Raw genomic sequence first — 14,472 nt, 5'->3', positions numbered from 1 at the left:
ATACTGTAGATAAATAGATATCATACAGTTTCAATGAGATGCGATGTTCTGTCTTATGCTGGTTTTTTAATATTTAATTGATTCGATATCTACTTTCTTTTTTGTTTGCTTAAGTTTTGTTTTTTGTTCCGACCATATGAAAAATGGGGAGAAACTTAGTATTCGAGTATTTTAGTTTTTTTACCTATTTATACTAGAATAAGGAAAGTGCCAGAATAACGTTTAATTTATAATAAGAAACTAATCTGGAGGTTGTCATGTTTTCAAAAATTGTCTAATACAGTCTGAAAACCGAAAAAATTCAGCCCATCTTTTTTCGACTCAGACAGCTTTTTCGAGTGTTTTTTTTTCTGGAATCCAAATTATGACTGAAGGGGTTTTAATATAAAGCATATAAAGCCACACTTGACCCTCGTTCTAGATTTTCTTGAGGTTGTCAAAATCGGGAAGGAAAAACAACCTAGGCGTGGTCAGAGCAATAAAAGCCCGATGGCGTCAAGTGAGATATCATCTCAAAGCGGTGTTGATTCATCAACAGCAAAAAAAAATTACTTCGAAGTTAAACAGTTCTGAAGTTTAATCGTTCCTGAATTTGTGAAGGAAGTTGCAGTGTATATCCGTAGTGATCGGTGGATGCTGGCTTGGTTTTTTAAATGTTACAGTTGTGCCGTGTGCTTAAAATCCGAGTGTGATATAAGAAGCTCTAAACTTTTCGAATTAATTATTGTAAATAAAGCACGAGTTTTTGATACTTAAGTTCTTCAGTTTCAGCAAAAAGTTTTGCTTAATATGTATATATTTTTAAATTTTATATTGTAGTTTTGTGACAGTGTCATTTATTGTAGAATTTTTGTTTCGGGCATGAATTTAGAAGTAAAGTTGAATGAATTGTACTATCTAAGGTATTCGAGTTATTTTTCTATAAAGTTCATTTATCGACTTGAGACAACCTGGTTAATGGATTGCAGGAAATTTCCACTTCCGTCGTTAGGTTTACATAAAGCGAAGAACTCAGTTGACATTATAAATGATATCAAAACTGGTTGCGTTACTTTGACCGTGAGAGCTTCAACTGAAATATGAAAATAATCACACCTGAAGGTTTGCCACTTTGTTTCTATTTACATTCAAGTTTGGTAAAGAACTGGGAACGCCTGCAAGGCATATAGTTGCATAAATTGGTCTTTTTAAAAACTTTACTGTATTCATGTTTTTCTTGAACCGTCTGGATCTAAGCAACTTATGCTATCAGTGTATTCCGAGTGATCCGGAAAAGTGAGGATATTTAAATTTGTAAGTTGGCATTTTTACCCGCAGTTTTTTGATGGGGGATAAAATTCTGCTCCGAACTTATAAGCGGTCTTAAAAATGTTAACGACTTCTTGAAAAAAATGACTCTGTAACATAGTACCAAAAAATCCGTGAAGAGGTTGAATTTTTAAGCGGGGGTTTTTCTATTAAATTGAGCTATGCGTTGTTGCAATGATGCCTTTGCCGCCGTATACTTTGCTGTAAGTCTGAATTGACAATTTTATGAAAGGCTGGCTCTTGCTTTCACCTGAAAGGAAGAAGGAATTATCACGGTTTGTCTAATAAGTATCCATATCTCTAAACTCTCCTTTGTAATTTATCCCCTTAGATGAAATAGAGCGACCTGTTTTTTTTTCACTGTGATAAGAAATAGCTGTGCATTTCTGATTTAAAGTTTTTTTGCCCTTATAGTAGTTCAAATTCAATGGTAAGTTATTCGTTATACTTCCAAATACAATTTTGATATAATGTATATTGTTCGGTTATATTTATTCCCATGACCTAATTAACCGCCTGCCTTTCAGAATGGAATAATGTGACCTGTAACTCTATTTGGACGTGAATGGAAAATGAACCAAACGACAGTAATTTCCTTCGAAATATTTTCTTTTAATTACGCGGAGTTGAAGATCGAGGAAAATACAATTTCGTGGTTAACTATCGAAGCGGATAAAATGCTTAAAATCACTGGTGGTTTTCAAAATTAGAATAGAATTTAGTTTACACCAAAACTGGTCATCTGTTTATATACTGTTTATACTTGACAATCGCACCAAAACAAGGTAACCTCGTTTTCTTACCTTTCAGGTGCACATTTAGTACTATAGTCTTAGTTAGTATTTTTGTGCCAATTAATTACAAATGGAACAAACTCAGTGGTTCTTCTTGATTTGAACGCCACGGAGAACTAACTATGTGACAGACGACAGGTATAGTTGAGATTTATTATACTCTTGGGTTTGTATTTCCAGTGCATTTTGTCAATATTTGCAACCACTGAAAGTGTTGCGGTTGTCTTCATTCAAATTTCAACTACGGTCTCAGCGAAAATGAAGAGCAAGTCGGGATCAAAGCAAATATCCCAGAATCCACAATCTGGCCGCAAAGGGAAAAACAAAAATGGCGCCAAGTCGAAACAAAATAACGCTAACGATAAAAACAAAGCAAGCGGCGCTACCGTTCCGACCGATGATTTCTCGTGGGAGGCTGCAGGGAGCAATGGGCTAGTTACAAATGCAGTGCCAAAATCAGTAATTTGCGAGAATAAAGAGGGATCGATAGATAATAGCAGATCAGTATCGAACCAGATGTACCAGCAAATGAACAGTTATCCGCCATACTATACTCCGGCAAATGTAAGTGTTTTCCAGCTTCATCCGTTATATTTGTTCATACCGAATAATTTTTTTATAAATCCTCATTTTTTCAAAAAGTGGTTCTGAGGAAGTCATTTTAAAAATGGCGCTAAACTCGTTGAGCAAAAGTGAATTGGTACAAAAAATTGTGCTTGATATTTAGTTTGGATCTTAGTATTTGGATTTTAGTTTGGTATTGATCCGGTTTTCTCAAGTTGTACTAGCTGGAACAAATGAATGCCAATTAAAGAAGTTTCCTGAAATTTAATCCGCGCTTTAATGATCATATATTCTACTAAATTCGACATGACCCGTCTTTTCTTTTTTAATTGCACCTATTTTCGTGATTCCTGTGACGTATTTAGATGATGAACTACCATCAGTTTGGACCTATCAACCAACTTAGTAGAAGATCATCTGAAGAAAAACTGAACAAAAAGGGATCCAAATTTTTGGGCAGCCTGCCCAACATAGTTGCTCAAATGCGAAGATTTTCCTTGGGAAAGGGCTCGGATAAAGATCTATCTTCAAACAAACAAAAGCGAAATTCAATCAGTCATAGTAGCAGTAATGACCAGTTTAACCAGTTGCTAAGCAACAAACTCATGAGTCAGACCAGCCACAGTTATTCGAGTAACGACGTTTCTCAAAATCGGTCGGCGTTTAAACCGATTAGTAACATCAACCCTGCGCAAGAACAAAACATGAACAGATCTGAGAATTATTTTCGCCCAATTGTTAGCGCCGAACAAGCAAGAGAGGTTTATTACGAGGGGCAAGCAGTGCCGATAAGGTCGCGGGCGGGCCCAAATTTAGTATATCGAGATGCGTCTAAACGCTATTCGTGGGCTGTCGGAGATCGAAATATCGAGGCTTTGAGATACGAAAGCGACCAATTTCGAAGGAGCTTCTTAGCGCACAGTCCAATTAAGGAAGATTCAGAATTTGAACAACAAGTTGTTAATGTTAATAGCACCAAAAACTTCCAAGATGTGGATAGTAACGGGGTAAAACCGGGTAATAGTTACGCAATAAATAATATAGTTCAGTACAATACACAATACGTTAGCAATGCTCATTATCCAGTGTCTAATACAGCAACTAATAACCCATTTTACGAGGGACCAATAGTTCCTCCTCGAAGCACGAAAGCTGAAAATTGTGATCGGCATAGACAGCAAAATGATCTGAATTGGTTTTCTAGTCAAGAGCAGCACCGCAGAAATTCAGTTCAAATTATTCAAGGTCACACAGAACATGACATTGAGGTGAAATCTCATGATGAGCTAGAATACGATGACCTTGACACAGACTGTAATGAGTTATATGCCATGGTTTCAACAATGGAAAATGGAGTTTCTCCTATATTAGAACAGGGTGCAGGTCAAATAGTGTCTGGCTTGAAAAGTGACAGCTGGTCCTCGAATCAGTCGGTTCCGGATCCGAAAGCAACACCATCTCGAGGACTTGCAAATGTCGGCGGAATTGATCCTAGGAGTAATAGAGGTTGGAACAACACTTATTTTAAGAGCGAACAAGGTAATGGAGATGTTAAACATGGACAGGTCCCTTCAATTGTTACTGTGAATGGCGAAGATAGATTTACACGGGAGGTCAACAGAGGTCAAGGTGATGGACGAGATGAGTGGAGCGAGGAGAGAGCAGTTCTAGTTAAACTGTAAGTTTTTGCGTGAGCTTTTCGGAATATTTTTTTTGATGGAGGATTATTTGCATTTTTTGAGCTATTTAAAACCCGAGATTTTCATAATGCCTCACATGCAACAAACATTGATATTTTGATCATTTCATTCAAGATCACACTGAGAAGGACACTGTTCATAAATTTGAAATATATAATTCACGGTAAATAAGTATGCTGGAAGCTTTTTTGAAGGATTGTTGCTTAATTTATTATTTTTGATCTTCCTAATATTCTTCTTTGTATTCCAGATATGAACAAAAAATAGCTATAGCGGACCAAAAGTATCGTGAAATGGAATCACAATTCTCACATGTATACAGACAGAATCAAGCGAACGTGTCTTCGCATCAAGCAGTCTCGGAAGAACTGTCAAGACGCGAGACGGAGCTGAAGGCTGCTCAAAACACGATCCGGAACCTGTCGAATATTCTTGGAAGTAAGGACTCCCAGATGCAGGGCATGAGGGATCAGATATCGTATCTGAACCGGGAGTTGAACCAGAAGTGTTCGATGGTGGCCCAGTTGCAGCAGAAAGTGCAACAACTGCAGGGTTCGGCTGATTTCTACAAGGGACAGATCACACAGTTGCAGGTAAAGAAAATAAAGCAATGGTGTATTTTTAAGTAAACAAAGTAATTGTTAATTTAATTTCACGAGTATAGTGGAATCCTGAAATGACAAGATGAGAAATGACTCAGTAAAAAAGAAAATTGACTTAGTCTTCAAAATGGTGTCGAATGATATATCATATCAACGACTTTTCACACCTGAGTCGATCGACATTTAAAGTTTCTAAGTCGATCGACGGTTAAAGTTTTTGCAGAGTCGAGAAAAACCTCTTTGAAAATTGCTGTTTAGTCTAATTTTGAGCTTTTTTTCCTCTGACTTTGGCTTTTTTAGGTGTTATAAATTTTTCCTATTCATGCGGTGGAACTTTGTGTTTTTTGTCTTTTTTCGATTGTTTTCAAATTTTTTTCCCCAGTTTTGAAAAACATTGGTCTGAATTTTGTCATTTTTTAGACTACATTACATAAAATTTCAAAGTATACGATCAGGGTCATTTTTTAGGAATAAAGCTTAGAAAATGTTAAGGAAAAAAGCTTATAGTTTTCAGTCTCAATTTTGTTTTTTTTTCGCCTTTTAATTTTTGACGTGCTTTAAACTCAATTTAGTTAATTTGCTTAATGGAAGACATATTAAGCTCTCCAAACACGAAACTGCAAAGGGCGTCAAAAATGTGATCACTTATTTTTAAAAGAAGTTTTTAATATAATAGACTTCCCGATGAAATGAAAAAAGACCTATTGACCTAGTTTTTTTCTAATTTGAATTATTTGACCTCAATAATTTAACCCAAAAAGTGTCACTCACAGAAGATTCTTAAAATTCAAGGAGCTTCAATTTGATATCCTTATTAGTTCAAGTTTCAATTTTTTTACTTGCGCAGCAAAGTGTTTTAGTACGAACTTTCTTCGTATATTGGTGCAACTTTTGGGGCACCTTTACAGCGTTTTGATAGAATGTGCTTTTATATTTGAATAGTAATAAGTTAACACAGTTGGTGCATTTTAAATTCATCAAATGAACCGAAAAAAAGCTATTTGTTTCAAACAACATAATTATAATTAAAACTCAGTTTCAGAAATTTTCTTACTCAATATATCTCGCAATTTTTTGAAATGCATAATTTATACATAATGTGGTTTTACGCTTTCCGATTTGTTACATGCAATTTCAGTGTGGATGCCTTCAGTTCGCTATATTCCAAATTATTACTTGAAAAGTTGTGTCTTTTGTATTTGGTGCTATTTTTGTTGCATTGTATTGGCAATTTATTAGCAGCTTTGTTATTGGTGGCTAGTTTTTGAGAATTTTAAGCATCCGTGGCTGAGTGGTCAGTCTGTTAGACTCAAATTTGCTAGGTCTCATATTCGAATCCGACACGTAGCCGAGTTTTTGCTAATTCGAGGCTTATTTTTACTTTTTCTGTTTTCACTTGATAGAGTTGCTTTTTGGTCGTGTTCTCGCAAGTGTTTGCGAAGCGCAGCTTCAGATCTGTGTTGAATTGTCCGAAAAGGTTTTTATTATCGAATTCATGGGCACTTCTCCAACTCTATTGGCTACGTTTGATAATTTTATCTGAATACTATGTTTTGAAAAATAATCGAACTTTTCTTTTCTTTTGCTAGATGAACTGATCTCTACTGACTACTTCACCTGGGTTGAGTTTGTCAGATGCGCTTTTATGAATCAAATTTTTGAGAGTATGGGTCTGTTTTCATTTTAGAAATTCTTAGATTTAGAATCTATGAATAATGGCAAGGGCTTATGACGCATTTTTCAAGACCTGTTCACATTTTAGAACTGTTTACATTTTAGAACCTATGAAAATTAGCAAGTGCCTAAGGCACAAATTATCGAGACAACATCTGAAGGTCGTAAGCTCGAATCCCATGGGCGACATTTTTACTTTTTCAAAGCTTATTCACTTATTTTGATTTTTAATGATGATCCTTTTCACTCTTTTTTGCTTCCGTATGTGGAGTGCAGCTTGGCGTAGAATTTTTGACATGAATCTGTTTTTAGGAAGGAGCGACCGCAAGTGAGAGTGAGAAGTTGAAGCTAACTGATGAGTTGAGACAGTCACGAGGATTCATACAAAGTCTGCAAGTACAGCTGCAACAAACTCAACAACTGCTGCACCACAAGTCAACAATTAATGTTACACCTCAAACGAGGAGGTAAATTAAATCAGTCTAATCGATATTTCGTGTTTTGTAGTTAGTAGTTCGGATTTTTGAGAAAATTGTATCAAGAATGTATAACTATTGTCAGACGAGGCATATAAATTTGCTGGCAGAACCAAAAATTTTTTCACGATTCAAACTGCAGATTCCGTGAAGCATTTAGTAATAGAATTGGGGTTTAGAATTGAAGCTTTCTTTAAGAGTCATGAACGTAGTGAATTCTCTTATATATGTCTATGTGGTTTTTTACAAAAATTTTTTCAAGAAAAAGTATTCACGCTCAAGTATTGTTTTTTCGCGGTTTGAATTTTGATTTCTTTTAAAATTGTTAATTTCTTTTGTTTTGAAGGCAAGCTCCACTATTGAAAAGCGAAAGTGTAAAAGTCAGAAAAAACGTTTTGAAAGAGGATTTTAGTTTTCAGGTTTCCAAGCGGAATAAAAAAATATACATATTGATCCAGTTTTCTCAAAATTTGTTGTAATTTTATCAAAAAAATGTTTCAATTCTAAAATTTTTGGGAAATAAGAACTAAAGGTCATAAATTTTTCTTTGAATTTTGAAATTTGCCGTTTTTTAATAAAATTAAAGCAGTTTGTTCCTGTTGCCTTGCGTTCATTGACTCTTCCAACTTTCTATTGGCTATGTTGTATAATTTTTTTTAGTCTTGTGACAACTGACTTTTTAGTGAAAATTGGGAGAAGGAAATCCAACCCCACAGAAAGTGCAATATAGCGCAGTGCGACCACTGCAACAGTCACGCAGAACAACGAGAAAGCACGAGCGATCACGCGTCACAATTACCCACTCACAAAGTTATGTCATCGCGACAACATGCGACATCCCAGGGAGTGAACAAAAACAACAATAATTGTGATTTACATGTTAAAAACGTCATCCAAAATGGAGAAAACAGCAGCGCCATAGCCCCGCATCGAAGGGCAGTGACTGGAAAAAGTAATAACCACGAAGTTAACAATAATAATAACTACAGTGGAGGTAGTACGAATAATGGCGCGGTTCAAAACCTGTCTGATAAAATTGTGCAACTGGAAAAAAATTTGGCAAAATTGGAACAAGATCGACAACACCAGGCTAATGTGTACGAACGAGAAAGAGTGTGTTGGTTAGAAGAAAAGGAAATTGTGCTCAGATACCAGAAACAGTTGCAGGCCAACTATACACATGTTGACAATGTGAATAAACTTCTACAGAAACAGATAGAAAAACAGAGTACAAATCATTTTTGAGTCAATTTGTGAGTTGATGTTCTTCCAGTGCGTGAAAAACAAGGACAATTTTTTGTCCAGAATTCGAAGTTTTCGTTTTTGGTTGCCAAAAATTCTGGAGTTGGTGGGCGTTTCCGGAAAGGCTGCAGCGTTGTTTTAAGAAGATTTATGTATGTAAAATTTGATTGTACCAATAATAGATATTTAAATGTTAGCGTTGTTATTTTTTCATAAAGAAACTTACTTTCATAAATTACTGTGTGCAGTAACGTTAAACGTTCGCGAGTCGTGTTAGCTAAAATCGATAAATTTGAATTGTTAATTTAACAATTTTCTTATATATTTTTTTGAAAAGTGAAGGAAATCAAACTACATGCAGCTATAGCAGGATCCTCGGTTCGATTTCTGATAAGTTTTGATATTCATTTCAGCTACACGTGATATGGTGATATTCTGCTGATTTAGGTAATCCGGATAAAATTAAGGAAATAAGAAGCGTTAAAGTTTTTCTCAATTTGGATTGGTATCAGTCAATAAGCGATGTGTGAAAATTTGCAGCATTTTCCCAAAATTAATAAATCGCAATTTTTTGCGAAATTTGAGCCCAATATTTTAAAGGGTAATATTCAGCTCCTTTTGTGAATCAAAAACTTCTCTCAAACTAGTTCCAATAGTTTGCAAAATATTTCAAAATGTTTTTCAGACTAAATTACACGAAGTGTACGAATGACACCACGTCATTCGCAATCTAATTGTTCTGGATTCGCAATCTAATTGCTCTGCATTTTTTTAAGTTAAGATAGAGATAGAATTCGCAATCTAATTGTTCTGCAATTTTTTTTCTAGTTAAGAGTCGATGAACGGATTGAAGACAGTTATGTAGGTTTTGGTGATATTTCTTGTTTTTTTTTTCAGGAAAAAGTTTTGTAATTGTTCTAATAATTACATAAGTTCATTCATGAATTTTAATGCATTTATGAATGCACTTAGGCATATGCGCTATTTTTGAGCTCAATGATAGTTATTTTGCTAAAATCTAGACCGTACACGCTCTTCAAATACAAAAGCGGAAATGGCGCGAAAAAAAACCTGAAAAACTTCTGGTTTCGAAAATGAATTTTGATTTTGAGATTTTGCAGCCACAAAAACTAAGCAATTGATCCAGATTTCTCAAATTGATTTAAGTTTGATCAGAAACGTGTCAATCATTAATTTTTGTTGAAATTCAAAGAGCTTTTAAGCCATATATTATTTCTTTGAAGATATATATATAATTTATTCGCCCTTTACTGAAACACAAAACAGAAATGTAAGCAAAATTTCCTTTTTTTACACTTGCGTCAGCTTAGTGTATTGTTAAGAGCAATATCTAACTCGCTAATAAAAGCGTTCTTTGAAAGTGTTCACTTATTTGGAAATTTCGCTGTAGAATTGGAAATTGCATAGCATCTGTTCTCTGCTTTATTTGTGACTAGTGCTTGGCTATTGCCTATTAAGCCTCCGTGGTTAGAGTGTGAGTCTCTTAATCTCTAGGTCGCAGGTTCGAATCTCAGACAGACGAATTTTTTGTTAATTCGAGACTTATGTGTACTTTTTCTTCCTGCACTTGATAGAGCTGCTTTTTTGTCGTGTTCTCGCTAGTGTTTGCGAAGCCAAGTTTCGCCTCTGTGTTGATAAAGTCAAAACAACTAAAAAAAATTATCTCCCTCAGCTCATTAACTTTGTTTCAAATGCATCGATCGCCTCTGTACGTTTTTGTAGTTGGATCATTCTGTGCTACTCGCATAGAAATCATCTATTTTTTTTTCTTTTTGGCTTTTAAAAGTTCAGTTAAATCGCCGAAAAATTGCAAATAGCCAAAAATGGACCTTGGCTTATGGTGGACATGAGGTCTTAATGTTAACTATTGATCGAGTTTAATCTTAAATTTGGTTTTATCAATAATTATCAATCATTAAATATTCTTGAAATTGAGCATTCTAAGTTGATCTTAATTTTCTAAGTTGATCTTAAGTTGAGCTCTAAGTTGATCTTAATTTTTTATGAAACTCGTGATCAGTTTTTTTATTTCCTGTAGCTAGTTAACTTTTCTTCAACTGTCTATTGGCTATCTTCGTTCTGACCACTGAAAGTAGAAGGGAACTTTGGATTTGGGTTTTTTCTTTCAACAAAATCAGGTATTAAGTAATTATAATTTCAAAGAAAAGTTTGAAGAACATTTTTCGTCTTGAAAGTTTGGTTCTTCAATTGGCTCACAAGTATCATTGTTATACACCCAGAAACTGCTAAGATTAATCAATGCAATTACTCGTTGCTCTAAATATGATACAATTTGTAAATAGCATTCGAGGACGAGTACTAAACCCTAAAAGTTTTGCGTGTTTCATTTTTTGTTTTGTTTATCTTGAAGACGCGGTAACAGTGGTGCAATGTGGTCCAAAAAGTTATCTTTTGAACCCGTAAACTAATTCTTGAAAATTTATATCAACTTTTTTTTTCACAGAAATTAATTTTTGTTTCAATTCACAGCGGATTCAATTGGTTTTGTCTTCTGAGAGTGTTGAAATTGGAGCAATATCTCGGATATTGAACCTGCATATTTTTCAGTTCATTTACGATTTTACTTCAAATGCTTTTTTTTATCGTGGAGATAAAAAGCTTGAATACAAGCTAAGCTGTTCAGCTCTTTGCGGGGAATTGCTGTTGTGCCCTGACCTGCATTCATATTTTGCTTATGTTTTTAGCTGAGTATATTTGCCGAGACTTTTTACTCATCCGCTTGGAAAAGCACTGATCATGGCTGCCCTCGAACCAGCTACCTTCGGCGTAGGTGCGGAGGACCAAGCTACTTCACCTGTCGCTGTCCTGCTTAACTATATTGATACTATAATTTCGAATACTATAAAAGCTTTTTTGAAATAGCGGGACCGTTTTCTTTAAGAAATACTTTCACGTGTGGTCAAGGAACATTTTCTATGTAGAATGATATTATTTGGCATTAGGTCAAAGTATTAGAGTTGCGAAAATAATACATGTTCTTTTTATTTTTATGTTGTACTGAACTTTTTTCTGTTGTAAGGATCAGTATTTGGGAGTGCTTATTATTTTTTCTGTTTTCTTTTCAGTGTTTTTTCCTACTCTGGAATTTTTTCCTCGCAAAATCAGGTTCCACAAATAAAAGCGATACATCATTCTTTCGTGATTCAATATTTTTAATTGAATCTAATGAATTCTTTTCGCAAATATAACTGTGACCACAACGTTATATGCTATTTGCCACTGTAATCGGCTACAGAGATTGTCGCATTTTTAAGATGAGGATATGAAACCTGAAAGGTGATTGTTTCACTGGTGGCGGAGAGAAAGAGAGAGTCCAGACTGAAACTGAAACATCAATGATAATGAAGAAAGGGCAGCAACAGTTGACAGATGAGAATCTGCGCCAGCCTCTGGACGAAGTGTTCGAACTGGGCCAGATCCTAGGCAAGGGCTCGTATGGATATGTGCACAAGGCCATACACAAGCAGTCTGGAAAGGCGTTTGCAATCAAACAGGTCCCAATTGAAGATGACCTGCAGAAAGTGGTCAAAGGTTAGTCGCAAGAATGTGTCTTTTCGATAAATTCAGTGGCAATTTTAGTTCGGTTGCCGTTTTTCTGTTTGAAACTGTAACTGTAAATTCATCTTCTCTGAACGAAACATATTACCCTATGATTTCTAGCTCACGTGTAAATTCATAGTTGCTGAGCGTTTATTTTGTGCGAAAAATGTGAAAAAATGTCACCGTGAAAAGTCATCCATATTCTGAAGGTTTTAAAAAATTTGAAAATTGTAAGTTTAAGTAATTCTTATCTTTTTGTGAAACGAAACTGGATTTTTTTCACCCAGTATTTAAAATTGGACGGAAGTTATTTCATGTTACTTTTTTTTATTTGATTTAAGATAGCTTGTGATTGACTTGTGATTGTGTTAGAAATAAACATCATGCAGCAATGCAACTCAGACTTCATAGTCAAGTACACGGGAAGTTACTTCAAAGACAGCGATCTCTGGATTGTGATGGAGCTGTGTTCCGGCGGGTCTGTCATCGATCTCATCCGACACAGGAATCTGCCCCTGGACGAATCTGAACTGTCGGCTGTGCTGAAGGATACTCTTAGAGGAATGAGGTATCTGCACGCAAGTCGCAAAGTGCACCGAGATGTGAAAGGGGGAAATGTTTTACTATGTGAAGACGGTGAGTCTTTTTTTATAGGTTTTTCTAGGTTATTTCATGCAATTTTTCAATTGAGGCAAACGAGCAAAAGGGATACCATTTATGTCATTTGAAATTGTAGTCTATATTTTTCAAATGGTTTGGAACTATGAAAGACGAATATGAAATACGAGAGAATGAGAAATATATTTGAGCAGTTAACTTTCATGGTGAACGAAGTGATAGCATCGATTTCGTTTGTGCTGTCTCCATTTGCTGTTGAGTGCGATTGGAAATGTTGTTCGCCGTTTCAGGTATGGCCAAGCTAGCCGACTTTGGAGTTTCCGGGCAGTTGTCAGACTCGTGTGTGAAACGAAACACCTTCATTGGCACTCCGTTTTGGATGGCGCCCGAAATCATCCAATCACAGGGCTACGACTGCATGGCTGACATTTGGAGTCTGGGAATCACCATAATAGAGTTAGCCGAAGGAAGACCCCCCTATTCAGACATACACCCCATGCGTGCTATATTTATGATATCATCCAACGATCCCCCCACGTTAACCGACGAATCAAAGTGGTCCGACGACTTTGTAGACTTTTTATCGCATTGTCTCGTCAAGCAGCCGGACAAAAGAGCAACGGCCGACAAGCTTCTTAAGCACAACTTTATCAAAAATGCAGCCTCAAGAGATCTAATTGCGACTGCAATTGTTGACGCTCAAGAGAAGCGCCAGCAGCTAGCGATTAAAAGAAATAGAGAGAATAAAATTCTAAATTCAGCTTTACAAAATGGGTCAGACAGTGTGGATTTTGGCGCAGAGGATGATAGTTACAGTACTGCTAAAACGTTTCATTCGTACGACACTTCAGGCGGGACCTTTATGGCGAAAGGTGACGACCAGGAAAGCTACCCCGCTGGAACTTCCGGAACACTGGTCTGCAATGAGACGATAAAGTCTGGGTCTTTTCTCGTCAACGGAAGTAATCAACGTGTTAGCAATGGTACTGCAGGAAATGAAACTTTGAACGAAGCGTTTGAAACGATGGTTATCAACGATGAAGACAATGCAGACGATGGCAGTCAAGGTTCAGGCGAAGATGGAACGATGAGAAGGTTGAGTGAGACCAGGAGTAATCGCGGATCCCACACATCCTCAAAAGAAGTTCCCTTCTTTTTGCAGCATTTCGAACAAAAGGCAGCTCAGGGAGTCGATCTCAGTAGCTCAGAAACGAGCACAAATAATATCAGAAACAAACAACAAAAAAATCAAGTGGCTTATCAACCTCCGGGTTACCATCCTGGTCCAGGAAACAACGAGTACCCCTCAATATCAACCGGGGTTTTCGATCATCAGGGTCATTTGGTCAGACCCTTTGACGACGAAACGAATTTCGAGTTCCTAGAAGATTCCAATCTGGCTGAATTGAGACAAAAAATGGCAGAAGTGGATGTGTGTTTGAACCAGGAGCTGGAAGCACTGAAAAGAAGATACGAGACAAAGCGGCTGCCGATTGTAGATGCTATCAAAAGCAAACGAGCTTCAGTTGGTTTCTTTTGACAAATGAACTGAATCGGACTAGATAATTATTGTAGTTTTCGAGGGTATCTGATGCCACGATTAGAACTTCTATTGCTATTTCTCACTTTGTCCATTTTATCAATCTCTATTTTTGTAGACAGCAAACGTTTATACTCTTCAATTGAATATTTCGATAAGTTAAACGACGAAGGCGAGACATTTTATGAGGAAGCTCATAAATCAGCAAGATGAATAGGCGAGGACCTCAGAGATGTTTCTCTACTAAAATATGAGAGAAGAGTAAAAAAAATTGAGATAATCAATTTTCCCAAGAAGATTACGTTTTTCTACAAAAAATTAAGGAGTCCCGGTTTCTTCAGAACAATTATTGCAACAACTTTCCAATTGAGT

General features: G+C 36.1%; 2 protein-coding genes across 3 annotated transcripts in view; both read left to right on the top strand.

Moving 5' to 3' along the window:
* The window catches only part of LOC134853858 (serine/threonine-protein kinase 4-like), an 80,393-nt gene extending 66,129 nt beyond the window's left edge, over nt 1-14,264 (top strand). The window contains exons 2-4 of the mRNA XM_063869802.1: nt 11,657-11,933; nt 12,315-12,578; nt 12,851-14,264. Of these exons, the coding sequence (XP_063725872.1) occupies nt 11,738-11,933; nt 12,315-12,578; nt 12,851-14,100 (1,710 nt within the window). The 5' untranslated portion in view covers nt 11,657-11,737 and the 3' untranslated portion in view covers nt 14,101-14,264. The remainder of the gene's footprint in view (nt 1-11,656; nt 11,934-12,314; nt 12,579-12,850) is intronic.
* On the top strand, nt 786-8,680 carry LOC134854200 (uncharacterized). Of its 2 annotated transcripts, XM_063870360.1 has the most exons (7): nt 786-1,101; nt 1,836-2,093; nt 2,283-2,666; nt 3,032-4,344; nt 4,617-4,959; nt 6,955-7,109; nt 7,802-8,680. In XM_063870360.1, the coding sequence occupies exons 3-7, from the start codon at nt 2,361-2,363 to the stop codon at nt 8,361-8,363; spliced, it is 2,679 nt and encodes an 892-aa protein (XP_063726430.1). In that variant the 5' UTR covers nt 786-1,101; nt 1,836-2,093; nt 2,283-2,360; the 3' UTR covers nt 8,364-8,680. The 2 variants fall into 2 exon arrangements, with proteins under 2 accessions (XP_063726430.1, XP_063726429.1); XM_063870359.1 differs by having other exon boundaries at nt 787-1,101; nt 1,836-2,666.
* Nucleotides 14,265-14,472: the final 208 nt, after the last annotated feature.

Source organism: Symsagittifera roscoffensis, chromosome 9 (assembly GCF_963678635.1).
Source record: "Symsagittifera roscoffensis chromosome 9, txSymRosc1.1, whole genome shotgun sequence".
NCBI classification, from domain to species: domain Eukaryota; kingdom Metazoa; phylum Xenacoelomorpha; order Acoela; family Convolutidae; genus Symsagittifera; species Symsagittifera roscoffensis.
Note: the sequence above shows the minus strand (reverse complement) of the source record. Positions and strands in the feature narration are given on the sequence as shown.